The sequence below is a fragment of the Pan troglodytes genome, chromosome 11 (genome assembly GCF_028858775.2).
Source record: "Pan troglodytes isolate AG18354 chromosome 11, NHGRI_mPanTro3-v2.0_pri, whole genome shotgun sequence".
NCBI classification, from domain to species: Eukaryota; Metazoa; Chordata; class Mammalia; order Primates; family Hominidae; genus Pan; species Pan troglodytes.
The window spans coordinates 14,547,455-14,573,536 of NC_072409.2; the positions used below are offsets into that span (position 1 = coordinate 14,547,455).

Consider the following 26,082-nt stretch of genomic DNA (forward strand, 5'->3'; position numbering starts at 1 on the left):
ACCTTGAGTGACTTGCACTGTATGTGGCACATAACGGTACTCAGTTGCTGTATATTGCATAATTACATAAATGTTTAACTCAGTGATGCAGTTTGGTGTTGACTGGGTTTCGTTCTTAAAAGAATATAATCAGTAGTCTATTTATATGTTTAACTCCCAGGATTTATATTTGTGATGGTTCCAGATAACTGATAATCCCCAAATCATGTGGCTTTAGCAATCCGCTTTAGGAGTATAAATATTTATATTTCTGTTATTTTTCTTAGGCTAATGTTGTGCTTTATCTATGGTGTAAATACTGATAATCAGAAGAGAATGGCAATCCAGAACGTGCTGGTTTAACTGGTGAATGTAGCCTAGGCTGTCTCACTTGTGACTAGAATACAAAGTCAGTTATTCTTACAGTGATCATTGAAAGTTATTCCTATTCCACCTATAAGCTGGTTATTCTCTTTGCTACCACAGGATAAGTAGTTATAGCCTGGAATTGAGGAGAAAGAAATTTATAGTGTCCCAATGGCCTACTTTTTAATATTTTCTCAGGCAAATTGGTCTGACCTTTCCTACCTTGGTCTGACTTCCTCATAGGAAAAGTTTCACATTGCACAGGAAAGAACAATTTAGCAGGAATATAAGTTGCAAATTATTAGTTCAGTGGTGCTCAAGCATGTTCAGGTGATGAAGTACCTAAAAGTCATGGTATTCTGTGGAATACTATGAAATATTTATATATTAAACTTTACATTTTTCCCCTAAATCAGATATTATTTTATATTACATTCCAGAATAGACAGGGAGTAGCAGGTGATAAAGGTTTAAGAAAAATTTGTGGTAAGAAAACTTAAAATTATATTACCTTATTTTTTCATACAAATTGGGAAAAGGCCATTTTTGGCACCTTTGTCTAGCTTCCAAACCTCCAGCATTTAAGGTAGTGTAGTTAGAGAACCATTAAATTAATTGAATATGGGGGAGAGAGGAGAAGCTGAAATGAAAGGTGATGATATCAAGGTTTCCAATTTGGGCCTCATAATACCCTTCATAGACACTGGCGAGTCAGGAGGGAGAACTGGCATTGAGGTCGAGAAGGGTGAATTTGGTTGAGTGTAAACTAATGATAGGCTGAGGAGAGAGATGCAGTAGACAGAAGAGAGGCACAGTGCCTGTCACCTAGCATGGTTCTCAATAATTATTGGCTGCCATTTGTCACCAGGAAGATAGTTTAGAGATTTGGAAATTATTGGCATGAATGAATAAGAACTGTTTTCAGGCTGAATATAGCGAAGTGAGTTTCAAGGTTTGAGCCTCGGGGAATAGAAGAGACAAAGTTAAGCCTTGTAGAATGCTGTTGGGAAGTCAGTGGAAGTGGAAATTCAGAAAGGGTGATTTGGTTTAATGGTGGGTTGTGGATGTTCTGTGAGGAGATATAGTCTCAGTAATGTGTTGCCTTTATTCATTCATCTAAAGCAGAAATCTAGGAATTACCTTTGATACCTTCCATGTTATTTTATCCCCCTAATCTATTGATAAGGTCCTGTCAAGTTTACCTTCTTAAGTAGGACACAAAGAGCACACTGTAAAAGAGTAAACTGAACTTTATCAAAATTGAAGTCTTTTGCTCTTCAAAACCTGTCATTAAGAAAATGAAAAGACAAACCACAGACTTCTAAAAAACACATACATTTGGCCAGTTCTTTCTATTTCCATTTCCACCTTCATGTAAAACATATATCAGCTGGGCATGTTGGCTCACGCCTGTAATTTTGGGAGGCTGAGGCAGGAAGATTGCATGAGCCTAGGAGTTTGAGACTAGCCTGGGCAAATAGGGAGACCCTGTCTTTACAAAAGAAAAAAAAAATAGCTGGGCGTGGTGGTGCATGGCTGTAGTTCTGGCTACTTGGGAGGCTGAAGGGGAAGGATTGCTTGAGCCAGGAGGTTGAGGCTGCAGTAAGCTGTGATCATGTCATTGCACTCCAGCCTGGGCTACAGAGTGAGACCCTGTCTCAAAAAATAAAATAAAAAATAAAACTTATCATATTATATGTACATATGAGACCCTCATAACTCAATAAGACAATCCAATAAAAATGGACAAAAGATTTGAAAAGAGTACTAAAGAAGATATACAAATGGAAAATAAGTGCAAGAAAAAATGCTCAGCATCATTTTAGTCATTAGGAAAATGCAAATTAAAACTACAGTGAGAAAGCTCCTACGCCCCCAATAGAATGGCTAAAATTACAAAGTCTGGGCTGGGCACAGGGCTTACACTTAGGTGGGAGGATTGCTCAAGGATACAGGACTTTGAGACGCTACCTTTAAATTAAAAAAAAATTTTTTTTAGATGTTGACTAGGATGTATGTATGTAGAAGAGGACCTGTGGACCTTTTTTTTTTTTTTTTCCGCTTGAGACAGGGTCCTACTCTGTTGCCCAGAGTGGAGTGGAGTGGCAGAACCATGGCTCACTGCAGCCTTGAACTCCTGGGCTCAAGCAGTCCTCTTAAGTAGCTGTGCACACTGCCACATCTGCCTAATTTTTAAATTTTTGGTGGAGACTGGGTCTTGCTATGCTCCCCAGGCTGGTCTTGAACTCCTGGCCTCAAGCGATCCTCTCTTTTGGCCTCTCAAAGTGTTGAGTTTACAGGTGTGAGCCACTGCACTGGGCCAGACCTTTATGCATTGCTGGTAGGCTCCGAGGTGAGCCCTGGAGTTCAAAATCAGCTTTCTGAGGTCATTTTCTTGAACTGCCCTCTCTTGCCATCTCCTCAGTGCCCTGCGGCTCCCTTTATTTAACCCTGCTCTGCTGTGTACTTCCCATGATTGTGTATGTAGCCTGGGCTTCGCAGTGAGAGGACAGAGTAGAAAAGAAAGTAATAGGGGTTTGCCCTGTCCTCTTAAGGCCACACTTCCTCTGGTTGTAGGGAAAGGTTCCTTCCCTCACTCAATGCTTTAGGTACCTGTAGGCTGCTGCCTCTTTTCTACTTCTTGAGCCTGAACTAGACGGCTTCTCTTGGAAGTTATTCATGCTGATGTCCACGTCCAGTATTTGGGCTGCCTTGAGTCTATGCTGAGTGATAATGGAGGAACAAACTCAAACACACCACTGGTTTGGTGGTACTTTTAATTAGAATCTTCTATCCCATTTCATCTGCTACTCTACTTTCTAGGTTCCTCAAATAGCGCTCCATGAATTCTCCCCTGGTTTTATAGAGGTATTTTCTCGTTGTGGAGAGACAAGGTGGAGTGTGCCTGTTACTGGGAGCCAGAACTTCTAGATTTCTTTTTATTTATTTTGCTTTGCGTTCATTGGTCCTTTTAAATGTGTGAATGTGTATCTGTTGTTAGTTCTGGGAAGTTCTCTGGTATTTTCAGACCAAGAATGAAGTTAAGGTAGAAATCTTAAGAGATAGCTAGAGTATTAAAAACAGCTGTTGGCTGTGTCTCATCCTCTTCTCTTCCAGAGTATTGATTTGTCTTAATGTTTTACTTCTGCATTTATCTTGTGTAGCTTTTGTTTTCTATTTTCTGTTTTTCTTTTTGAACTCTATTTTGTATCATTTATTTAAGTTCATGAATTCTCTCCCTGGTTGTATCTTTCCTGCTCTTAAGTCATCCGTTCAGTTATTCATTCTTATTTTGAGAAATATTTTGTTCTTTTTCAATTTTGCTTGGTCATGTCATAGTTTCTTACTCTTTACTCATTTTTAATCTTTTAAAAATTTATTTAAGTTTATTAAATATTCCATATTCTGTCTCCCATAATTCTAATACCTGAAGTCTGAAGGTCCGACTCTGCCATCTTTTATTTCTGAGGTTCTTATTTATGGGCCTTGTTTCCCCAGGGTTTTCTGATTTTTGCCAGTGAGCTCATATTTCTTGGAGCTTTCTGTGAGAATAATTTTGAAGCTGAGTTTGAAGTGGATTTTTCCAGAGAAGGTTTACATATTCTTTTGTTAGTATCCTGAAGCCACTCTTAGTTTGGGACCACTTCGGTTTAAATTCTGGGGTTGAGGGTTTTTGTTTGTTTGTTTGTTTGTTTTCAGAGAGTCTCACTCTGTTGCCTAGGGTGGAGTGCAGTGGCAGTATCCTGGCTCACTGCAGCCTTGAACTCCTGGGCTCAAGCTAACATCCTGCCTCAGCCTCCCGAGTAGCCAAGACTACAGGCGTGTACCACCATGCCCTGCTGATTTTTTAATTTTTTAAAATTTTTTCCTGATGGAGCTGGGGTCTTGCTCTGCTAACCAGGCTGGTCTCATATTCCTGGGCTCAGCTTACCCAAGTGCTAGAATTACAGATGTGAGCCACCATGCCCGGCCTGTTGAGATTTTTATGACCACTCAGTAGCAGTCCCTTGTGAGGGCCTGCTTGTGTTTGAACTGGTGGAAAAATTTCCCTTTCTCAGTGCTGAGTTTTGAGGCTAGTGGTTTTTATGACAGTTCCTGAGATGTGTATGTGTGTGGATGGGTTTCTTTCTTCATCACCTTGGTCATCCCACTTTAAATGGTGGGAGAGGGATGTCTGTTACACTTTTCTCCTTAGGCTGAATGTTCATTTTGTCTTGAATTCCTTGAGCCCCTTAGATTGGGAGAATGGAGCATGCATTGGACTATATAAATATCTTCAAGGAGAAAGTGAGTTTTTGTGTTTTGGTAACCCTGTTAGGTTTCTATCTTCACTTAGTTCTTTGTCTGAATCTTTGTTCTTTTCTTTTTTTCTTTTTTTTTTTTTTTTTTTTGAGTCAGAGTCTCACTCTATCGCCCAGGCTGGTGTGCAGTGGCATAATCTCGGCTCAGTGCCACCTCCACCTCCTGGGTTCAAGTGATTCTCCTACCTCAGCCTCCCAAGTAGCTGGGATTACAGGCACATGCTACTATGCCTGGCTAATTTTTTATATTTTTAGTAGAGATGGGGCTTCACTATGTTGGCCAGGCTGGTCTTGAACTCCTGATCTCAAGTGATCCACCCGCCTTGGCCTCTCAAAGTGCTGGGATTACAGGTGTGAGCCACCACACCCGACCGAATCTTTGTTATTTTCTTGCAAGCTCATCAATGTATTTATCTGAGAAGATGGAAAAAAACCATTATTTATAGTTTTCAGTGGAGGATCTGAAGGGTACTTAGTAGGAATTTGCAAGTGGCATGCGGCTATGGTCCCAGCACCTAGGGAGGCTAAAGTGGGAGGATTGCTTGAGGCTGGCAGTTCAAGGGTGCAGTGTGCTATGATCATGCCTGTGAATAGTCAGTGCACCCCAGCCCAGGCAATATGGCAGCACCCTGTCTCTTAAAAAAAAAAAAAAAAAAGGAACTTGCAGCTGCAGTGTTTCCGAGTTTCAATCAGGGTGATTCTGCTAGCATTCTCCAGCCTCTGCATGAGCATTCATACCTCTGTACTTTGCTCAGCATGTGTCCCCTGTTTAAAATCCCCCCACTCCTCTCCACCTAGCCAAACCCAGTTCATTCTGCAATGTGAACAATCAAGTTTCACCTCTTCATGGTGCTTCTCTTGAATGCTGTAGCTCACTGGTTCCCAAATGTTTGGAATATTTTAAAGTACAGACTTAAAAACAAATTTTGTGGAGTTACATCAAAATGATCATCTCCTGTCACCATTATTTTTGAAAAGAAATTACATTTTCATATCTAAAAGGCAGGAGGAATATGATGTCCAATTAAGGATAGTTTTTATAATTGAATTAAATATCTTTATATGGAAAGTACACTGTATTGTCCCCGTTTTTCTCATTTTGCTACTGATTAGAAAAAGCCTCATTGCATCCTATCTGCTGATAATCAGGACCACAACCTTAGCTCAGAATGATGTCTTCAATTTGCAAACCCACAGCATTTTGTTTTATCAATTCGTGGCAGCCAGTCATTTATTTCTATTGATTTCAAACAGCCCATGTTTGGCTGTTTACATTTTATGTTTTGTCTCCTTGACTTGGTTGTAAGCTCCTTAGGAGCCATTATCTGTGTGTATTTAGATTACTCATAAATATGTGTTGAATGAGTTAAATTTAGATACCTCGGATGATGGTTGAAACCTAGCAATATTTATAGAGCACGCATTTGAGTATATCACAGTTCTGAACGTTATTTACTTCTGGAGGAAAAAGAAGTTTTAATGTGAATCATGAGTCACTTACTCATCTCTCTCCTCCTCAGGGAATTTCATTCACTTAACAAATTCACCAAGCGCTTGTTTAAAAACCAGGCCTTTTGTTAGGGATCTGGGAATACAGAGGTGAAGTGAAACAAAGTTCCCAGTGTAGTAGGTAATATGTATATATAAGTACAAAGCATAGAATACCACCTGGGAAGCCTTATAACAGGGCTTTGAAACCAGTTTTGTGACGGTGTGGAGAGAGCAACTGAGCTTTGTAAGGGGGTGAGAGAAGCCTCCAGAGAGGAGGAGGCATTTGTTCATTCACTTTCCATTCATTCAGCAAATATCTCTTAAGTGCCTACTACTTGCCAAGCACTGTTCTAGATGCATCTTGAATAAATAGGATATTGTTAGGAGATGGAACACATTTTAGGTGGGGAAATTACGATAAAGAGCATGCCCTTTGAAGTAAGAACAGACCTGGGCTTGAGTTCATACACTGCCACTTACTAGATATTTGTCTTTGGGCAAGCAATTCAATTTCTAGAAGATTCTTACTTTTGTAAAGTGCTGTAGATCCTCCCTCCCTCACAGTATGTCATGTGGGTGAAGTGAGGTGCTGTATATAAAATTAAGCTTAGCACAGTGCCCAGCCCCTCTGAAATAGTGCAATAAGTGACAAATGTATATACAAGGCATGTAAGTGATTGAGGCCTGATGGTAAGATTAACATGACTAAAATGTGGGGGCATGTGGGTTGGTAGGGGGTGGTGGGCAGATGAAGCTGATAGGTCTGGTCTCACTGAGGCTAAATTGCAAATAGTCTTGCATGGCATGTCCTGCTAATGACGGTCTTTTAACTCCTGAATGCATTTGGGAGCCTTTGACGTTTACATTGTGTTTTTGTCTTTTCTTTTTTAAACTATGCAGTGGCATGCTGAGCTGTAGCATAGTGATTAGGGACATGGACTCTGGAGCCAAATCTGCCTGGGTTCTAGTCCCAGCTGTCTCACTTACTAAATGTTTGACTTTAACTGATCTGTTCCTTAGTTTCTTCATTGGTAAACTGGATGATAATCATATCTATCTTAAATGTTTATCTTGTTTTGTTTGTACAATGCTCTTTGAATCACTTTTTTTTTAAAAAACATATAATCCTGTACGTATAGTGGGCCAGTGGGCCATGAGCCACCATGCCCAGACCATTCTTTATTCTTATTCTTTATTCTTTTTTATTCTTATTCTTTATTATTATTATTCTTATTATTTTTGAGACGGCATCTCACTCTGTCACCCAGGCTGGAGTGCAGTGGCACGATCTCGGCTCCCCGCAACCTCTGCCTCTCAGGTTCAAGCAATTCTCCTGCCTCAGCCACTTGAGTAGCTGGGATTACAGGTGCCCACCACCACACCCGGCTAATTTTTGTATTTTTAGTAGAGACAGGGTTTCACCATGTTGGCCAGGCTGGTCTTCAACTCCTGACCTCAAGTGATCCACCTGCCTTGGCATCTCAAAGTGCTGGGATATTATTTTATTTTACCTTCTGGGATACATGTGCAGGATGTGCAGGTTTGTTACATAGGTAAATGTGTGCCATGGTGGTTTGCTGCACCTGTCAATCCATCACCTAGGTATTAAGCCCCACATGTATTAGCTATTTACCCTGATGCGCTCCCTCTGTTTTTGTATTCTTATAAATATTCTTGGGTTTCCTCAGGGGAGTAATCTGAGGCAGTCATAGGCTCACTTCTTTCTTTTCCATCTTTCAAGGCATTGCTGCACTTTGTTGCCTAATGTCTTGAAAACCATTGTTTCATATGTTTTATCTATGTTACTTTGAAATAATGTGCTCCTTCCAAGTCTTGCTTTTTAAGGTTTGTTAAGTGGGATTGGAGTTGTGCTCAGTCTAGGGCTAGACTAGGCAACCTAGAATTTTATTCTCCATTTCTAAGGTAATACTCTATTGTGTACTCTATCCAATGCACCATGAACATGAGTTTTCCACTTCGGCTGGGGGGAATAGGCATTATTTCTAACCCCGTGTGAGTACCAGCCGCTGCTACCTGTAATCTTTTTTGCTGGTTCTTTGTGCAGGCTTAAGTTATTTCCTCACATACACATGCTAATCAGTACTTAGCTATATACTTGAGGGGGCTCTTGCAGATCTCTGGAGTTCTTTCTCTGTGCAGCTCTCTTCACTCCAGCACTCTGTGCTGCAAACTCAACTGCCTTGGTTTCCCTGGACGCTTAGCTCTGTCTCTCAGCTCCAGGTGTTTGCTGGGCTTTGCTTAGGTCCCCCCTCCTTGCACCATAATCTGGAAACTCTCAAAGTGGTGAGCTGGGGCATCAGAGGGCTCAGCTCACTTGTTTACTTCTCTCAGGGATCACTGTGCTTTGTTGTCTGTTCTCCAGTCTCTTGAAAAACATTGTTCGAGAGAAGGATGGATGGATCGATGGAATTTTGGTTGTTTCAGATGGAAGGGTGAATGTGGTCCATGTTACTCCATCTCTGCTGGATTTGAGATTCCAGTAAATTTGTTATACACTTATTTAAATTTTTGATAGCCTGCTACTGCCTGTATAAGATGGTATCTGATTTAGTACGATTTTATTTATTATTATTAAAGTGTATATTTCAAGGTCTTCTAAAGAGTCTCACGATTTCTAGGTTGTCTGCCATCTTGGCACATTGAGAAGAACTACTGTTCTTTTATAGTAGTTCCAAAATCCAACTGATCAGAATCACTTAGGAAAATAGGTTCATAGATCAATAGATTATCAAAATCACTTTTCAGAAAATAGATACCTGGGCTTTATTTCCCACCTAATGAATCAGTCTTCAGTGGTAGAACCTGGGAATCTGATTTTAAAAACTTCTAGGTGATTTGAGACTGAGTCAGTATAGTGTACGTTACGTTGTTAAGAGCACGAGTTCCATGGTGACTGTGATCTATGATGACAACTCACTAAGGTCCAAATGGAGCAGTGGCAGAGGGAGAGGCAAGTTCTTGTCAGAAAAGGGAACTTGGGACCATGAAGGAGAGAGGAGCTCAGTGCTTCTGGGAGACATGGGGAAGGCACCACTCTGTAATTTTGGATCTTCCTGAAGTCAGGTTGTGAGCTCTCTGGATGGCTCAAAGGACTACTCAAGGAGTGCTGAGAACCTGAGCTCACTGTTCTGAAGGCCTTTTCAGTTGCCCTTAGGTGCTAACACAACAGCCAGACACTATGGTTTTTGAAGGGTGTGTGGAGGAGAAAAACAATTGGGCCTATAATAAGGTTCATTAAAAAAAAATTAGTGGAATAGGGGTTACATGGGTATATGCAGTTGCCCAAGTTCCTTGAACTAGACACTTACAATGAGTGCATTTTAGTGTATGTATATTAGCATACATGTAATTGTGAGGATACAATTATATGTTGGAGGTATAAAGTTGATTTTAAAAATTCAAGAATATAGACTCTAGAGCCACACTCTCTGGGTTCAAATTCTAGCTCTATCTCTTACAAGCTGTGTGAACTTGGACAAGCTTCTGAACTTGTATTTCAGTTTCCTCATCTGTAAAATGAGAATGGTGGTAATAGTAGTTCTTTCATAGAGTTGTTGGGAAGGTTAAGTGAAATAATAGATGAAAAGTGCTTGGAAAAATACCTGACACATATTTAAGTGTTTAGTACATATTAACAAGGTTTAGAAGTGACTTGGTCTTCTGCAGAATATCTACTCTTCTTAGATGGGGTAATGGAAATAACCTTCCTCTCACAGGCTTGGCGGGAGGGTTAAATAAGAAAGAACATAAAAGCAAGTCATCAATGAAACAAGGGGTTCTTGTTGCATATTTCTCCATAAATAGCTTCATGAACCCCTTGACATTTTTATGTAAAAAATATTCCATTTAAGCACATTTTTCTGGGGAGATGGTGAAGCTTTTCATGGCCTCCTCAGAGAAGTCTGTGGCCCACCATTCCCCCAGCCACTCTAAACAGGTGTGAGTAATTTTTGGACAGGCAACATGGTGTGGTGGAAAAGGCATGGGTTTTGGAATCTTAAAACCAGGGTTCAGTTGGAGTTCTACCACTTCCTGGCCTCAGTTTCCCTTACTGTAAAACAAGGAAAATACCACCATCTTATTACCTGACACGGTTTTGACAATCAGCTTCAGAAACATATGTGAGTTCTAAGGTAACCATAAAGTATTTTACAGATGTTCACTTTATTACTGACTGAGGGGCATAAGTTGCACATCCATGGACTCTTTTGAATTTTTTTTTTTTTTCCCGAAGATGGAGTTTCACTCTTGTTGCCCAGGCTGGAGTGCAATGGTGCAGTCTTGGCTGACTGCAGCCTCTGCCTTCCAGGTTCAAGCGATTCTCCTGATTCAGCCTCCCAAGTAGCTGGGGTTACAGCTGTGTCCACCAGGCCTGGCTAATTTTTGTATTTTTAGTAGAGACGGGGTTTCACCATGTTGGCCAGGCTGGTCTTGAACTCCTGACCTCAGGTGATCTACCTGCCTCGGCCTCCCAAAGTGCTGGAATTACAGGTATGAGCCACCACGCCCGGCCTCTTTTGATTTTTATACATTGCATTTATTCAGTATTTTTTTTCCTCTGTAGAGGAGAGACTTTTTCTTCAGTTTTGGTAAAACGAGAATTTCTTTCTGACTGCACAATCAATCCCTTGTTCTTAAAATCCCTTTATTTATTGCCTAGACTAATGTTTCTATTCGGATAGTTCCCTATTTTCTGGATTGCTTTTAGTGACGGTATTTGAAAGCTTAATGGTTTTGAGTCTTTGAAATACACAGTAATATGTGGATTACTTATAAAGCCTATTATTGGTAAGGTGAAGCCATTTTATTTTTATATGATACGTGATAATACCCTTTACATTAGTTTAACATCTTTTAGTTTACAAAGCACTTTCTCATTTTTCTCTCATTTGATCCCTGAAACAACTTTTGAGATGAGCAGGGCAGGTATTGACAGAGGAGGAAGCCGAAAGGTTAAATGGCTTGTCCTAATCCCATAACAAGTAAGGGATCTACCTGGGATTTGAACCCAAGCCTCCTGATGTTTAGTTTGGGGTTCTTTCCATAGAACCACATGTCATTCCTGTGAGAAAGTCTTGGTAAAAGGAAGGTCAGAGAAATTGGTATTTAATGAATGATTTTATAAAATATTTTTCCAGGAACTAGAATCTTATAGAAAAGTTGGCAGTACAGTGTAAAGAACTTAAAATACACACACACACACACACACACACACACACACACACACACACACACAGTTTAAAGCACGGTATTGACCTGATGCATCATCACCCTTGAATGTTTCAGTGTGCTTCTCCTACAAACAAGGTTATTCTCCCCTCTAACGCAATGCAAACATCAAAATCAGCCAGTTAATGGCAATTTGTTACTACGTCTAATCCTAAGACTGCATTCAGGTTTCACTAGTGGTCCCAATAACATCCTTTACAGCAAAAGAATCACACATTGCATTTAGTTGTCATTTCTCTTTAGTTTACTTTAGTCTGGAAGAGATTTTCAGCCTTTCCTTGATTTTCATGATGTTGACACTTTTGAAGATTAAGGCCAGATATTTTCTAGAAGGTCCTTCCACTTGGTTTTGTCTGATGTTTCTTCAGGTGTAGCATCTCCGACAGGAATATCGCAGCAGTGATGCTGTGCCCTGCTCTTTGCGGTCCAGCAGTTTCTTCCATTACTGATGGTGATCACTTTGACTTGACTAGGTTTTTGCCAAACTTCTGCATTGAAAGTTACTCTCTTCTCCCTTGTATTCAGTATTTTGTGGGGGAGGTACTTTGAAACTGTGTAAATATACCATTTCTCATTAAACTTTTCAATTTATTCCCTTATTTAGATGCATATGAACTCATGGCTTCTTGTTTTATTTGATGGATCCAAATCTGTTAATATCCTTACTGATTTGGATGCTCAGACTGCCCCAGATTTGGCCAGTGGAAGCCCTTTCAGGCTTGCTCCCATGTCCCTTCAATGTATCCCCATCATTCTTTGAGCACTTCTTTGCTGCCTGGCACAAAAAATGTTCCAAGTTCATCTAGCACGTTCCCTGTCTTAGTGCTAGAATCAGCTATTTCTCCTAGGAGCCCTGGTTCCTTTTAGAGGAGAATTGTATTTAGAAGCCAAGGCCTGGGAATTAGGTGTGCTCATTGCTGTTGGGGTGTTGCTGCTCCCAGGCCCTCCCAGTAGCCAGAGCTGGGAAATATGTGTGCATGTGAAAAGTCAGGTTACATTTATGCTTTATTTTTCTATCAAGTTATATATATACATATAAACCTTGAGCACATTCTAATATCTTCAGTTCAAATCCAACTTTGTATAAGTCATGTTGGTTTTCTGTTAACTTCAACTGTAAGAAACCAGCCTTCCCCATGTCTTCCAAGTAGCCTTGGGTTCAGATTAGGCACACGGCACCTCCACCTCCACCCTGTGTGCATGCTCGCCTCCTTCTTCACCTTGCTTTCTTGGCATCACAAGGACTTGATGGTGGTTCTCCACACCTCCTGCCCCACTGCCCTGCTTGGACTCTGACTCCCACTCACTGTGGGAAGCCTCCTCCTACCAACATGGACGATCTCCTCATGCCTGCTTGGGCACTGGCCTCCATTCTCGGGGGCCCTAATGCTTAGACATGCTCCTCACCCTCTGCAGCTCTGACACCCTGTGTTGGGATGCCCTCACATGGGTACCCCCTCATTCTGCCTGTGCTTCAACACCCCAGGCCCAGCTGTGCTGTGCGTGAATACCCTTCCACCCCACTCAGGTTCTGACTTCCCACACCAGGTTGTTCCCTGAGTAGATGTCTTCCTCATCCAGTTGGATTGTGCATCTTATGCCAGGACATCCCTCAGCATGGATGTTGCCCCTTCATAGGGACACCTTCCTTGCCCCGCCCAGGCTCTGACATCTCACACTGGGCTGTCACCAGCATGAACGTCTACCTCACTCTGCCTACCTAACAGGTTTAGGACTAAACTGTTCAGAAAGGGAAGGGGAGGTTTTTACATTTTTGTAAGGTCAAAAATGTTTATTGATAATGAGATAAATATCACCTTTGCAAATGCCCTTAATGGGTAAAGCCTAGATTTTACACTGCAGCTCAGCATATGAGACAACTTATTAACACTGTGTGTTGTACTGCACATTGCTGAGGGGTGTTCAGGCCTTGTCTCTCTGCTTGGAATGCAGCTAACCCTCCTCCAGTTACCTTGCTTGCACTTAGAGGCTTAAGAATCTTCCCGTAGGGATATATGGAAGGTAAACCTTTGTGACTCTTTTCGTAGCAATATCTGCGTATCTTCATTAATCTGATCCTGAGAACATTATTAGAAATGAAGTTAAGTGTAGTCTTGAAACGACTTGTTTGTGTAATTACACAACTAAGTTAATTTTCTAACAAGTCTCAACAATGACTGCATTCTCCTATGGAGGTGTTAACTTGTTATGGGCTAGAAAGCACTCTTTGATACAATGTTTTCAGCCTGGAAAAAAAGGCTTTAATTTCAGAGTCCAGTGAAACAAATGAAGACTTGTTGGAAATTTTAACACTACCTTTTTGCTTGTTTTTCTAGCTTAAAGGAATCAATGTTTATTAGGTGATGTTTGCTAGTGCGTTCTGAAGTGTATACAGTTTCTTTTGACCATGTTGTCAAGTTTAAGAGAGTTCAATTGGTATGAATTTTTAAACAGTACACCTCAGCCCCTTCAGCATGTAAGTTTGTAACTAAGGAAACACTGCGCTGAAGCTGGTTTGAAGTTTTGAAGACCGTGAAATGAGTAAGGGGTCCTAATAACTATTTCGTTTCAGGTCTGTAGCTCTAAATTACCCTTAAAAGGACTAGGGCCTACCACTGTGGCATGGTTACCATATGCAACACAGATTCATTTTATGAGGAGTTAATGTTACATTTTTCTCCTAATCTCATATATTCTAATTGAGGAAAAGTAGATCCTAATTAAAAGCTGATGATCCAGCAGAGTGATCAATAGCATGATGCCTTGAAAAAAAAACAAAACAAAAAACGCCATTAAGGTTTGCTGCTGCCTAAATACTGTCAAAGCCTTTGTCTATTTCATGGCTTCAAGCTGAGTGTACTTAATCTTTTTGAGAACATGGTCCTGGCTGGGTGTGGTGGCTCACGCCTGTAATCCCAGAACTTTGGGAGGCTGAGACGGGCAGATAACTTGAGGTCAAGAGTTCAGGACCAGCCTGGGCAACATGGTGAAACCCCATCTCTCCTAAAATTACAAAAATCTCGGACATGGTGGCAGGTGCCTGTAATCCCAGCTACTCGGGAGGATGAGGCAGGATAATCACTTGAACCCAGGAGGCGGAGGTTGCAGTGAGCTGAGATCATGCCACTGCACTCCAGCCTGGGCAACAGAGTGAGACTATCTCGAAAAGAAAAAAAAAGAACATGGTCCTGAGCACTGAGCATGACCCTTCCGGTGAATCACTGAGAACTGTGTTCAGCAGAGAGATCTTGAATAGAAATGCTCTATTGGCTTACTCTCAGCCTTCATTCTCCCAGAAGCAAAAACTGAGCAGACCTCCCTTCTTTCAAAAACGTTTTAGCTGTTTGTATTTGCCATTTTTCAGTATTTAAGAGCTGAGGCTGTTGTCAGCAGGTGTGACTTATTGAGAACTTTTACTCCAAAGGAAAACATCTTTACAGAGTAATAGGTGTAAGCAGTGTGTATTCTGTAAATTACCTCTTGTCAGAGAAAGAGAAGTGATTAGTGGGAGCTGGAAACATGTCAGATGTTGGAGGAAAACTCATTCATGAAACACTTACTGAGCCAGGTGTCAGACAAGGGTTATGAGAAGACACAGTTGGTACCCTCAAGGAGCTGCCAGTCTAGTGGGGAAGAATGTATTATATTTTATCTGAGACACACCAGTGGTTCTCAACCTTGGCTGTACTTTGGAATAAGTTTAGGAGTTAAAAAGTATCAGTGCCTGGAGATTCTGATTTAATTGGTCTGCGATATAGACTGGGCATCAGGATTTTTAAAAGCCCCCCAGGTAATTGTAATTGTACCAGGGTTGGATATGGTGAGAGCCTGGAGAGTGGGAAGTACAGGGTGCTTGGGAGCATAGAGGTGGGGCACTTAACCCAGTCTAGGCTGTGTGCGTGCGTCTGTGTGTGTGTGTGTGAGAGAGAGAGAGTGTGTGTGTGTGTGCGCGCGCGCACGTGCGCGCGCGCGCTCGCAGGTCAGGTGGGAGATGGGAGGGTTGTTGAACAATAATACTTCCTAGAGAAGAGGAAGTGCCTGAGTTTGTCAAGTGAAAAAGCCTGGAAAGACTGTTCTTGGCAAAAAAGCAATTGAATAATGTAGAATAGTGAAGTGGTTATTGTCTTTGGAGTTAGTTCCATGCTGATTCTGCTGCTTGGTCATTTTGTCTTTGGCCAATTTATTCTCTGTGAGCTTCAGTGTCCTCATCTCTAAACCGGGAGTAGTATTACCTGTGGGGTTGTTGAGGACTAATTGAGGTAATGCATGTGAAGTGCTTAGGATCATGGCTGGCACATAGGAAGCAGTAAGTGGTGTTAGCTGTAAGGAAATGGTATAATTGTCCTAGAATTAGGGCATGCATGCATGGTTTGCTTAGAGAGCTACAAGTAGATCTATATGGCTGGATTGTAGGGTACAAGACTGAAGAAGATGGGGGGTGGGAGGCAAAAAAAATGCTTGGCAGGTGGGCAGGGTTAGGAGTCTGTAGGAGAATGAAACAATTAATAATGGGATATCATGGCAGAACCAGGACATTTCCATGGTAATATCTTAAGATGTATCATGAAGTGTTCTGGGAAAACTTGGGTCCATATTGGAAAATTGGCTCTGAATGTGGCATTCTCAGCATCATTACATGTACCAAATTAGCAGTGAGTGTTAATAGGACAGAAATAGGATTTTCAGTTCCTTTAGCCAAGAAGTTAAAAATATTAAACATCCTGAAGAGTAATGGAGGGATAAGCAATCTCAAGGTGGTCGCAGAGAGCCTCTGGAAATTGTTATAGTCTTAATTGTTTACAGGCTTAATGAAAATACCAACTAAGGGGGTTGCTTGGCTATTTGCATTTAGAGGAGGCACTTTTTAATTTTTTATTTGCAGAGAAATAGAGAATGCTTCTATCTGCGTTGGCTTCCCTGGCCCTTAAAATAACTGATGTATATTTGTTGGTATGTTACATAACTTGTCACAACATTACTCACCACTTCTTCCATAAGGCAACATGGAAATGATCATGGATAAGCATGACCATAACTTATAATTATAGACCAATTTGTTCTTAGCATTTTAGCTCTTTTTTTTTTTTTTTTGAGACTGTCATAATCCTTGGCTCCGTGTAATGGAATAGAACTCTACCAGCTGTTTGAACTAAGTAAGAATCTTAGGTGGCTTTATTATGACTCATTAGAGTGAGGCAGTAACTACAGATAGTGGTAGAAGAAGAGGAATAACCTTCCTTGTTTCCACAAATGCCTTTTTTCTTTGAAATTTATCTTTTATTGCAAATGCACTATTGAAATAATGGATTACTGTGGTATCCCCTATGTTTATGATGTATATTCTAAATTATCTGGAAGAATTCTACTTAACTGGTAGTTCTTAAAGTATGGTCACGGGTCCAGCAGCATCAGGATGACTTGGAGACTTGTTAGAAATACTAATTCTTGGGTCCCACCTGAGACACTCTGGGGATGGGAACTGAAATCTTTTAGTTAAGCCCTCCAGGTGACTATAGTACTTGCTAAAGTTTGAGAATCGTGGAACCGGATGACTATAGTACTTGCTAAAGTTTGAGAATCGTGGAACTGGATGATCACACCCATCATTTATTGAAATCTTTTAGACCTCAGGAAGGCAACTCTATTCTTTATGCCTTCTACCCAGTATTTAGGTGGCACTGGCTGTGTGCCAGTCACTTCCCAGGCACCAGGGAAACACTCCTTGACATGATAGACAAGATCCCTGCTCTCCAGCAGCTTACATTTAGAGAAAGGAGACTGACTGTAAACCAAGATTATGGCAGGTATAATGTGGAGAATTACAGTTAGGTGATAGAGTGTGTGTTGGGGAAGGTCTTTCTGAGGAGGCCAAATATAAGCTGAGTTTTCAATGCCAAGAAGGACCACCTGTGTGAAGATCAATATAAAGGACTGTAAGATGGGACTTCTCTTTGGTGTGTTTGAGGAGCAGAAAGAAGGTCATTGTGGCTGGATTTCAGTGGGCAAGGGGAGAGAGGTATAAAATGAAGTTGGACAGGTAGGCAGAGGCCAGATCATGTAGGACTTTGTAGGCATTGCTAAGGACTGCCACCTTCTTTTTTTGTTTTGTTTGTTTAAATTGTGGTAAATTTCACATAAGACTTCCCATCTTAACCACGTTCAAGTGTACAGTTCAAAGGTATTATGTATATTCATATTGTGGGGCAACAATTATCAATGTGCAGCTCCAGGACTACAACTTTGACTTGACTTTGAGTGGTGTGGGGAGCTTTTAGGAGATTTGAGCAAAGAAGTGACATAACCTGAACTTCAGAATAAAAGGATTACTGTCTGTTAATGTTCTGATCTGACTCTATAGAGGGGCAAGGAAGAAAGCAGGGAGACCCATCAGGAGGGTGCTGCAGTAATCGAGGTGATATGATAGTGATCTATCAAGGATGGTTGTATTTGGGGGTGCTGAGAAACGTTGAGATTCTGGATGTATTTTGATGGTAGAATCAGTAGAATTTTCGGATTGGTTGACTATGGCATATGAAACAGGGGAGTCGAGGATGACATTAAGTTTTGTTAGTCTCAGCAACTAGTAGAGTTCAGGAGATGCAGGTTTGAGTGAGAAAAATATGATATGCTAAATTAGAAATGCTTCTTAGATGCCCAAATGGGATTTTTTTTTTTTTTTTTTTTGAAACAAGATTTTGCTATGTTGCTCAGGCTGGTCTCAAACTCCTGGCCTCAAACAATCCTCCTGCGTTGGCCTCTCCAGTAGCTGGGCATCCCCCACCATGCCTGGCCCAGTGGGGATGTTGAGTAGGCAGCTGGGTAAGGGAGTCTGGAGTCAGGGAAGAAGTAGTCAGGTTGGAGATGTGACTGGGGCTTGTATGCATGGTAATGAAAGCCCAGAGACTGAATGAGATCATCTAAGCAATGAGTGGAGACAGGGACAGTAGGAGAGCTAACCTGAGAAGGAATTCCCAAAGGAGTAGCCAGTGAGGTAGGAAGAGGATCAACAGAGAGCAACGTCCTGGAAGCCAAGAAAAGAAAGACATTCAAGGAGGAGGGCAGATGGATCAACTATCAAATGCTATTGACAGGCCGAGTAAGATGAGCACTGAGAATTGAGCATTTAAATACATTTTAGCAATGCAGAGGTCTGTGGTTACCTTGACCAAGTTGTTTCAGTGGTGTCGTGGGTTCAGAAGCCTGGTTGGAGTATGTTAGAGAAAGGAAGAAGCAGCAGAAACAATGAGTATATACATTAGGCCATTTTTCACTTAGATAGCAGGGCTGTACAAAACACCCTGTGGTACAGGATAATGTGTTGGTGTCCCCGTGTTTTAAAGTTTGGATATAACACCTTTGCATGCTCATTTTATTTCAATTTTTAAAATGCATGAAAATAAATTAAAAATGGAAACTTGAGTAAAAATGTGGGAAGCTCTAAAGAACCTCCATGAAGTCCTAGGGTCCTGAAGAACACACTTTGAAGGCTGGTATATTAATCCAAAGGAATGAAATTCTGAGATGAAATTCAGCCATTTGCAAACTAGGCTTAAGAAAGACATTTTGAGGTTTCAGAGAGAATCTTCCTGATGCTCTTCAGATTATACTACCTATTACTCATGAAAGATGACCTTTGAACTTCCCTTTCTTTCATCAAATGTTCTACCTTAAGATCCTTTGAATGAAAGGGGTGTTTGCATATGGTATTTTCCACAAATATTTGGTCCCATATGCCAAAGATGCCAAGATCATTTTGTACCCTCTTGCAGGGAAAAAAGAGCACAACAATTTTTTAAGGTCCTCTTGAAACTTCAGTTTACTTAATTTTTTTAAGTAAGATACTGTGACTTAATGTCTGATTTTAAAAATAACTCAGTTTGACAAGGTATATTTAAATACCTTGAATTTTAGAGCAGCCAGGTCTTTGCTACAGACACTTGAAAGCAAAAGCCCATGTTTCTCTCTGTGGGAGAAATGACGATTTTACACCCCCGAAATAAGTAGATTCCTGATTCACAAAACACTTATTTTTCTTTCCCCTCCTAAGGAAGTAGAGGGAGTATTACCATTTTTTAGTGAGTGTAAAATGCCATTATTTATAATATAAGCCTTTATTTAAGGTATTACTAAGAAAAAATGCCGGCTCTTAGAATTGTAAAATGCTGTCGGTTGTAAGAGATATGAAAACGTGGGGGGAAACAGTTCATTCTAGAATCGAGTGAAATAGGATTTGAGAAACAGGAGGCATGAGTTCTGGTCCTGGCCATGTTTCTAGACAAGTCACTTTAGACTCCCTTTGCATAAGGTTGCTCATTTGTATGGTTGGAGTAATCCTGACACACCTATCTCTCAGGATTATGATGACAATGAAATGAGATAACTGAGATTGCCATTTTGAAAAGTAGATGCCGCTGGGCATATTAAAAGTATTTATTTGATGTAAATAAATCCTTAGAGATGATTAGGCAACTCAGAAGGTTTCTTACCTCATGTTTGTTGTCAGATTTAAAATAGAATTAAGTTACAGATATTTGAAAGTACAACATTTTCTTCTGCTACATGATTTTTATTTCATCTGGAAACATCTTTTTATGGTAGTTTTGAAATTAAAGAGAAAATGTAAAAATAATATAACCACAGTATTCTTATTATCTAGAATTAACCATAAACATTCTGTTCTGTGATCTTTTAAAAATTTATGAACTATTGGCTGGGTGCAGTGGCTCCCAGCACTTTGGGAGGCCAAGGCGGGTGGATTACTTGAGGTCAGGAATTCGAGACCAGCCTGGGCAACATGGTGAAACCCCATCTCTACTAAAATACAGAAGATTAGCTGGGCGTGGTGGTGTGTTCCTGTAATCCAAGCTACTTGGGAGGCTGAGGCAGGAGAATCGCTTGAACCCAGGAAGCAGAGGTTGCAGTGAGCTGAGATTGTGCCACTGCACTTCAGCCTGGATGACAGAGTGAGACTCTGTCTCAAAATAAATACGTAAATAAACAAATTTATGAACTGTTATGAAATAAACAAGTAAGAGTATAATAATGAAAATTCATACAGTTACCATTGCCAATACAGGTGAAGGCCCATTGAATCCTGAAGATCGTGAACTTATCAAGGTTATATAGCTATGTGGGAACAGTGTCTTACGTTTAGATTGGCATCTTGTCTTCACAGTAGTCTAGTGAGATACACTGTTCCTCTTGTTTAAGTCTTGAAAACCTGTACATAAGCAAGTTAATCTTGTCACATTCGTGTTTTATTCTGGAATATACTGAGGAGAGGGCTAATTTGTGCTGGTGTTGCCTTGGTCTGAGTTTCCTCAAATTTCTACCTCTGGGTTTGGTGATCCAGCTGTGGAAATTGGAAATGTGACATCTGTAAAACCATAGTAATGGCTAGCCTATTATGTGCCAGACATCATGCCTAGACAATTTGTGTGTGTGTGTGTGTGTGTGTGTGTGTATAATTTTATTATTCATTTTTGAGACAGCGTCTCACTCTGTTACCCAGGCTGGAGTGCAGTAGCGTGATCTTAGCTCACTGCAACCTCTGCCTCCTGGGCTCAAGTGATCCTCCCACCTTAGCCTCCCAAGTAGCTTGCATTATAGGTGTGCACCACCATGTCTGGCTGATTTTTGCATTTTTAGTAGAGACAGCGTTTTGCTATATTGCCCAGGCTGGTTTTGAACACCTGGCCTCAAGTGATCCTCCCACCTTGGCCTCCCAAAGTGCTGGGATTACAGGTGTGAGCCACCACACCTGACCTGTATATATATATATATTTCAAGTTTTACAGTAATTCTTTGGCTAGGTGTTTTCATTTTGTAGTTTAGGAAGGCATGGGCTCAGAGAAATAGTGTAGCTTGTCCAAAGTTCCATGGCCATTAAGTTGTGAGCTAATGATTTCAAGGAAGATCTGTTTAATACCATAGCCCACATGTTTTATACCATGCTGCCTCAATCTTTGTCAGTAATCATGATCTGTTTCTTTTGTAGGCAGAATCCAGAGACCACATTTGAAGTATACGTTGAAGTGGCCTATCCCAGGACAGGTGGCACTCTTTCAGGTACTTTGCATGTTTGATTATGATATGGTGTGTTACTTATTGTTTGAGATAGCCATGCACATGAGATAATATGTGAATATGAGTAAATTGTTATTTGTCTTTAAGTATGTTTAAGTGCCTTTTCCCTTTTATTCATGCCCACATTATCCTAGGAAGAATGGAGAATGAAAACACAGTGAATAGTCTGAATTAAGAGTTCAAGCATAATAGGCTTGAAGTATGGCTTTATTCATTGTAATCATTGGGTCTTGGTTTGCATCTTTCACAGATGCCTGGAAGTCAACTATTTAGTGTGAAATATTGTCACCTTGCTAATGAGCACGGCTTCACCTCTAGTCTACCAATCTAATGGTAGAATTAGATTATAGGATACAAAATAATATAAAGGAAATTCTCTGCCACTAATCTAGAAGGAGATGCTTGGACTCAATTTAGTAAATTTTATGTCTGCTGGCAAAAGAAGGTTGAAAATTAGTTGAAGGAAACACCTCCTCTGGCTTTAGCTTTTGGGCTAATTTGAATATGTGTTCCTGGACAAGAGGGTCCTAGGAAAGACCAGGGTATCTTGTGCAGGCAGCATATATTGCTTCTTAACTTAAAATCTTTCTTGGTTAATGAGAAAAATAACCTTATGATCTAGTGTTCTTTTTCTTGGTGCCTAAGAGGTGATACATTTTGCCAAAGGTATGTTTAGGACTCTTGGTCCACCCACAAAAACACCTGCATATAATAATATATATATATATTTTTTGAGATGGAGTTTTGCTCTTGTTGCCCAGGCTGGAGTGCAATGGCGTGATCTTGGCTCACCGCAACCTCTGCCTCCCGGGTTCAAGCAATTCTCCTGTCTCAGCCTCCCGAGTAGCTGGGATTACAGGCATGTGCCACCACGCCCAGCTAATTTTGTATTTTTAATAGAGACAGGGCTTCTCCGTGTTGGTCAGGCACGGAGAAGGCATTTGTTAATATGAACAAAATCTGAAAGGTACAGATGAAATGGAAGAATGAACAAAGTGAATAGCATTTATACTACTTCCTGTTTCAGCCATCTAATTCCTCTCCCCATAGACAACACCTTTGTTTAACTCTACAGTTTATTTTTTAAACTTTTATTTTATGTATTTATTTTCATGAGATGGAGTTGCTCTCTTGTCACCCAGGCTGGAGTGCAATGGCACAATCTCGGCTCACTGCAGCTTCCGCCTCCTGGGTCAAGTAGTTCTCCTGCCTCAGCCTCCCAAGTAGCTGGGATTACAGGCACCCGCCACCACTCCCAGCTAACTTTTATATTTTTAGTAGAGACAGGTTTCACCATGTTGGCCAGGCTGGTCTTGAGCTCCTGACCTCAGGTGATCTACCCACCTCGGCCTCCCAAAGTGCTGGGATTACAGGTATGAGCCACCATGCCCGGCCTGTTTTTTTAACTTTTTGTTTTGCAAGTATTTTATTTTATTATTATTATTTTTGAGACGGCATCTTGCACTGTCGCCCAGGCTGGAGTGCAATGGCATGATCTCGGCTCACTGCAACCTCCGCCTCCCAGATTCAAGCAATTCTTCTGCCTCAGCCTTCCAAGTAGCTGGGATTACAGGTGCCCACCACCACGTCCGGCTAATTTTTTGTATTTTTAGTAGAGACGGGGTTTCACTATGTTGGCCAGGCTGTCTCGAACTCTTGACCTCGTTATCCGCCTGCCTCAGCCTCCCAAAGTATTGGGATTACTTACAGGCGTGAGCCACCGCGCCTGGCCCTTATTTTTTAATTAGTATAAGTTTAGGGGTTACAAGAGCAGTTGTGTTACATGCATATATTGCATAGTGGTGAAGTCTGGGCTTTTAGTGTACCCATCACCTGAATAGTGTACATTGTACCCATTAAGTAATTTCTTATCCCTCAGCCCCTCCCACCCTTCTGAGTCTCCAGTGCCTATTATTCCACACTCTATGACCATGTGTACACATCATTTAGTTCCCACTTATAGGTGAGAACATGCTGTATTTGACTTTCTATTTCACTTAAAAGAATGGCCTCCAGTTCCATCCATGGAACTGCAAAAGACATTATTTCATTCTTTTTTATGGCTGAGTAGTATTCCACATTTTCTTTATCCAATTGCCCATTGGTGGACACTTATATTGATTCTGTATCTTTGCTATTGTAAATAGTGCTTCTGTAAAAATATGAATGCAGTTATCTTTTTAATATGATTTATTTTCCTTTGGGTATATACTCGGTAATGGGATTGCTGGATCGAATGAATTGTTTTGAGACTATTTTAAGAGTTACAAGGACAGTCCAGTGCGTATGCTCTTTCCTTAGATTTGTCAATTGTTATTATTTTGCTGCATTTGCTTTATCACCCCCCCAATACATACACAAGCACGTATGTGTGCATGTGAGTATACACACACAGAATTATTGCTGAATCATTTAAGAGTGAGTTGCAGACATTATGACCCTTCACCCCTGCATATCCAGGAGATATTCTGGATATATCTCCTAAGAATAAAGACATATTCTTATATACCCCTAGTATAATGGTTGAAATCAGAAAATTTAATATTGATATAATGTCAGTTGTCCATATTTAAATTTAATCAATTGTTATATCATGTCCTTTATAGCATTTTCCCTATGACCCAGAATCCAATCCGGAATCATGCAGTCCATTTAGTTTTCATGTCAGTTTACTTCCTTTCAGCCTAGAATAATTTTTACAGCCTTTCTTTGTCTTTTTTGACATGTTTTTGAAGAATTTGGGTCTGTTGTTTTGTAGAAAGTTCCTGGATTTGTATCTGTCTGATTGGATCTTCATGATTAGATGCAGGTTATGGGTTTTTGGTAAAAGTATCTCAAAAGTGTTATGTATTTTTCAGTGCATCCAGTAAGCAGACACATGATATCTGTCCTGTTATTTGTGAAAAAGTACATAAAACATATGTATAGTTTAACAAATAAGTATAAATTGAGTAACCATGTTATTATGATCCAGGTTAAGAAATATAATGTTATCCAGTTCTTCAGAAATACTGGTCGTGGCAAGAGGGACCCCTGCCTTGGCCTGATGCTTTAGAAGGATCTGCTTTGTCCCTCCTCTACCAATGCCCTTTCCACAGGGCAAGGAGTCTCTGGGGCCTACGGAACATGGTCACTTGGAGACTAAACCCTTCCATCCTAGACCATGCTTTGAGCACCCAGCATCTCAGAACTTCTTGCCCAAATGGCCTTGAGCTTGTTTCTGGAGCCTGTGTGAGTCTCTCCCCTGGGGTCTGTCCTCCTGGGAGTGGACTATGCTACTGGTGTATACATCCCTAGGTCTAAGGGTGGCCTAAGGATAGCTGTCAGTGGGGAATAGGGTATGGGATAGAGCTTGCAGTACAGGATGGAGAGGGGGCAGTGGGCAGTGAGCCAATGGCCAATTTGCCCTGCACCACTGCTTTTCTCCATGGAATGCAAAATACAAAAACACAATATGAACCTCGCCTTCTAGTCAGTTGTAAAGGTATATTTATTATGGCAGGAGGATAGAAAATATTTAATAGTTTGTATGCTTGTTTTAAAACTTTTAAATATTTAAATATTCAGATGTATGGTCTGTAGGTCTCTATTTGAACCCTTGCCTAAGCCCTGTAAATGTTACAGGTGGGTTTGCCCAGCACCCCAGAGGCCCCTCCCTCCCTCCCTTCAGAGGTAACTACTATCCTGACTTTTATGATAATCATCTCTTTGTTTTTCTTCATAGTTTTGCTACATAAGTATACCTCATTGAAAAAATATAATTGAATTGTGCCGCCTTCTGAATTTTATAGAAATGGAATTATTCTGTATGTAGCTCTGCTGCTTTTTTGCTCAATTATGTTTGAAAGGGTCTTCCATGTTGTGTGTAACTGCAGTCATAGATTTTCATTGCTGTGTAGTGTACTATAGAATTATTTCAGAATTTAGTTATCCATTCTACTGTTGACCTTTGAAGTTGTTTGCAGTTTTTGGCTACTATAAGCCATGCTACTGTGACCTTTCCTACGTATGAATCCTGGCACATGTAAACATACATTTCCATATAGAACATACTTGATTACTGAATCATGCCATACTTTTACAAAATGGATTGTGCCAGTCTGTACTCCCACCTGCAGTGTTTGGTAGTCTACACTTACTGCTCTACAACTTCATCAGCCCTTGGTACAGTTAGATTTGACTTTTGCCAACCTGATGGTTATGTAGTAGTATCTCCTTGTTGTTTTTTATTTGCATTTTGTTGAAGACTAATGAGATTGAACCCCTTCTTATATGCTTACTGGCTTCTTACTTATTTGTTTGTTTATTAGTTAGAGACAAAGTCTTGCTCCTTTGCCCAGCTGAAGTGCAGTGGCGTGATCATAGTTCATTGCAGCCTCGAACTCCTGGGCTCAAGTGTTCCTCCCACCTTAGCCTCCTTAGTAGATGGTACTAGCCTCCTTAGTAGCTGGTATAGGCTTATTGGCCTCGTGAATATCTTTTATAAAGTACTCATTCAGGCTACTTGCTCATTTTTAAAATTGAGTTTTCTACCTTTTCCTCATTGGTTTATAAGAAATTGTTTATATACTATAGATATTAATTATCTGGTTATATGTGTTATAGATAT

General features: G+C 40.6%; 1 protein-coding gene across 20 annotated transcripts in view; it reads left to right on the forward strand.

Moving 5' to 3' along the window:
* DENND1A (DENN domain containing 1A) overlaps positions 1-26,082 on the forward strand; it is a 542,971-nt gene that overhangs the window by 23,292 nt on the left and 493,597 nt on the right. For 17 of the 20 annotated variants that reach the window (XR_010148858.1, XM_009457264.5, XM_054659070.2 and 14 more), the window contains exon 2: positions 21,385-21,455. Coding sequence is in view for 18 of the 20 variants with exons in the window: in XM_009457264.5 (XP_009455539.1) it covers positions 21,385-21,455 (71 nt within the window). In the remaining 2 variants the exon portion in view is untranslated. Of the gene's footprint in view, positions 1-21,349; positions 21,456-26,082 lie in introns of those variants that run through there. The other 3 variants (XM_016961622.4, XM_054659075.2, XM_054659078.1) reach the window with 1 other exon arrangement.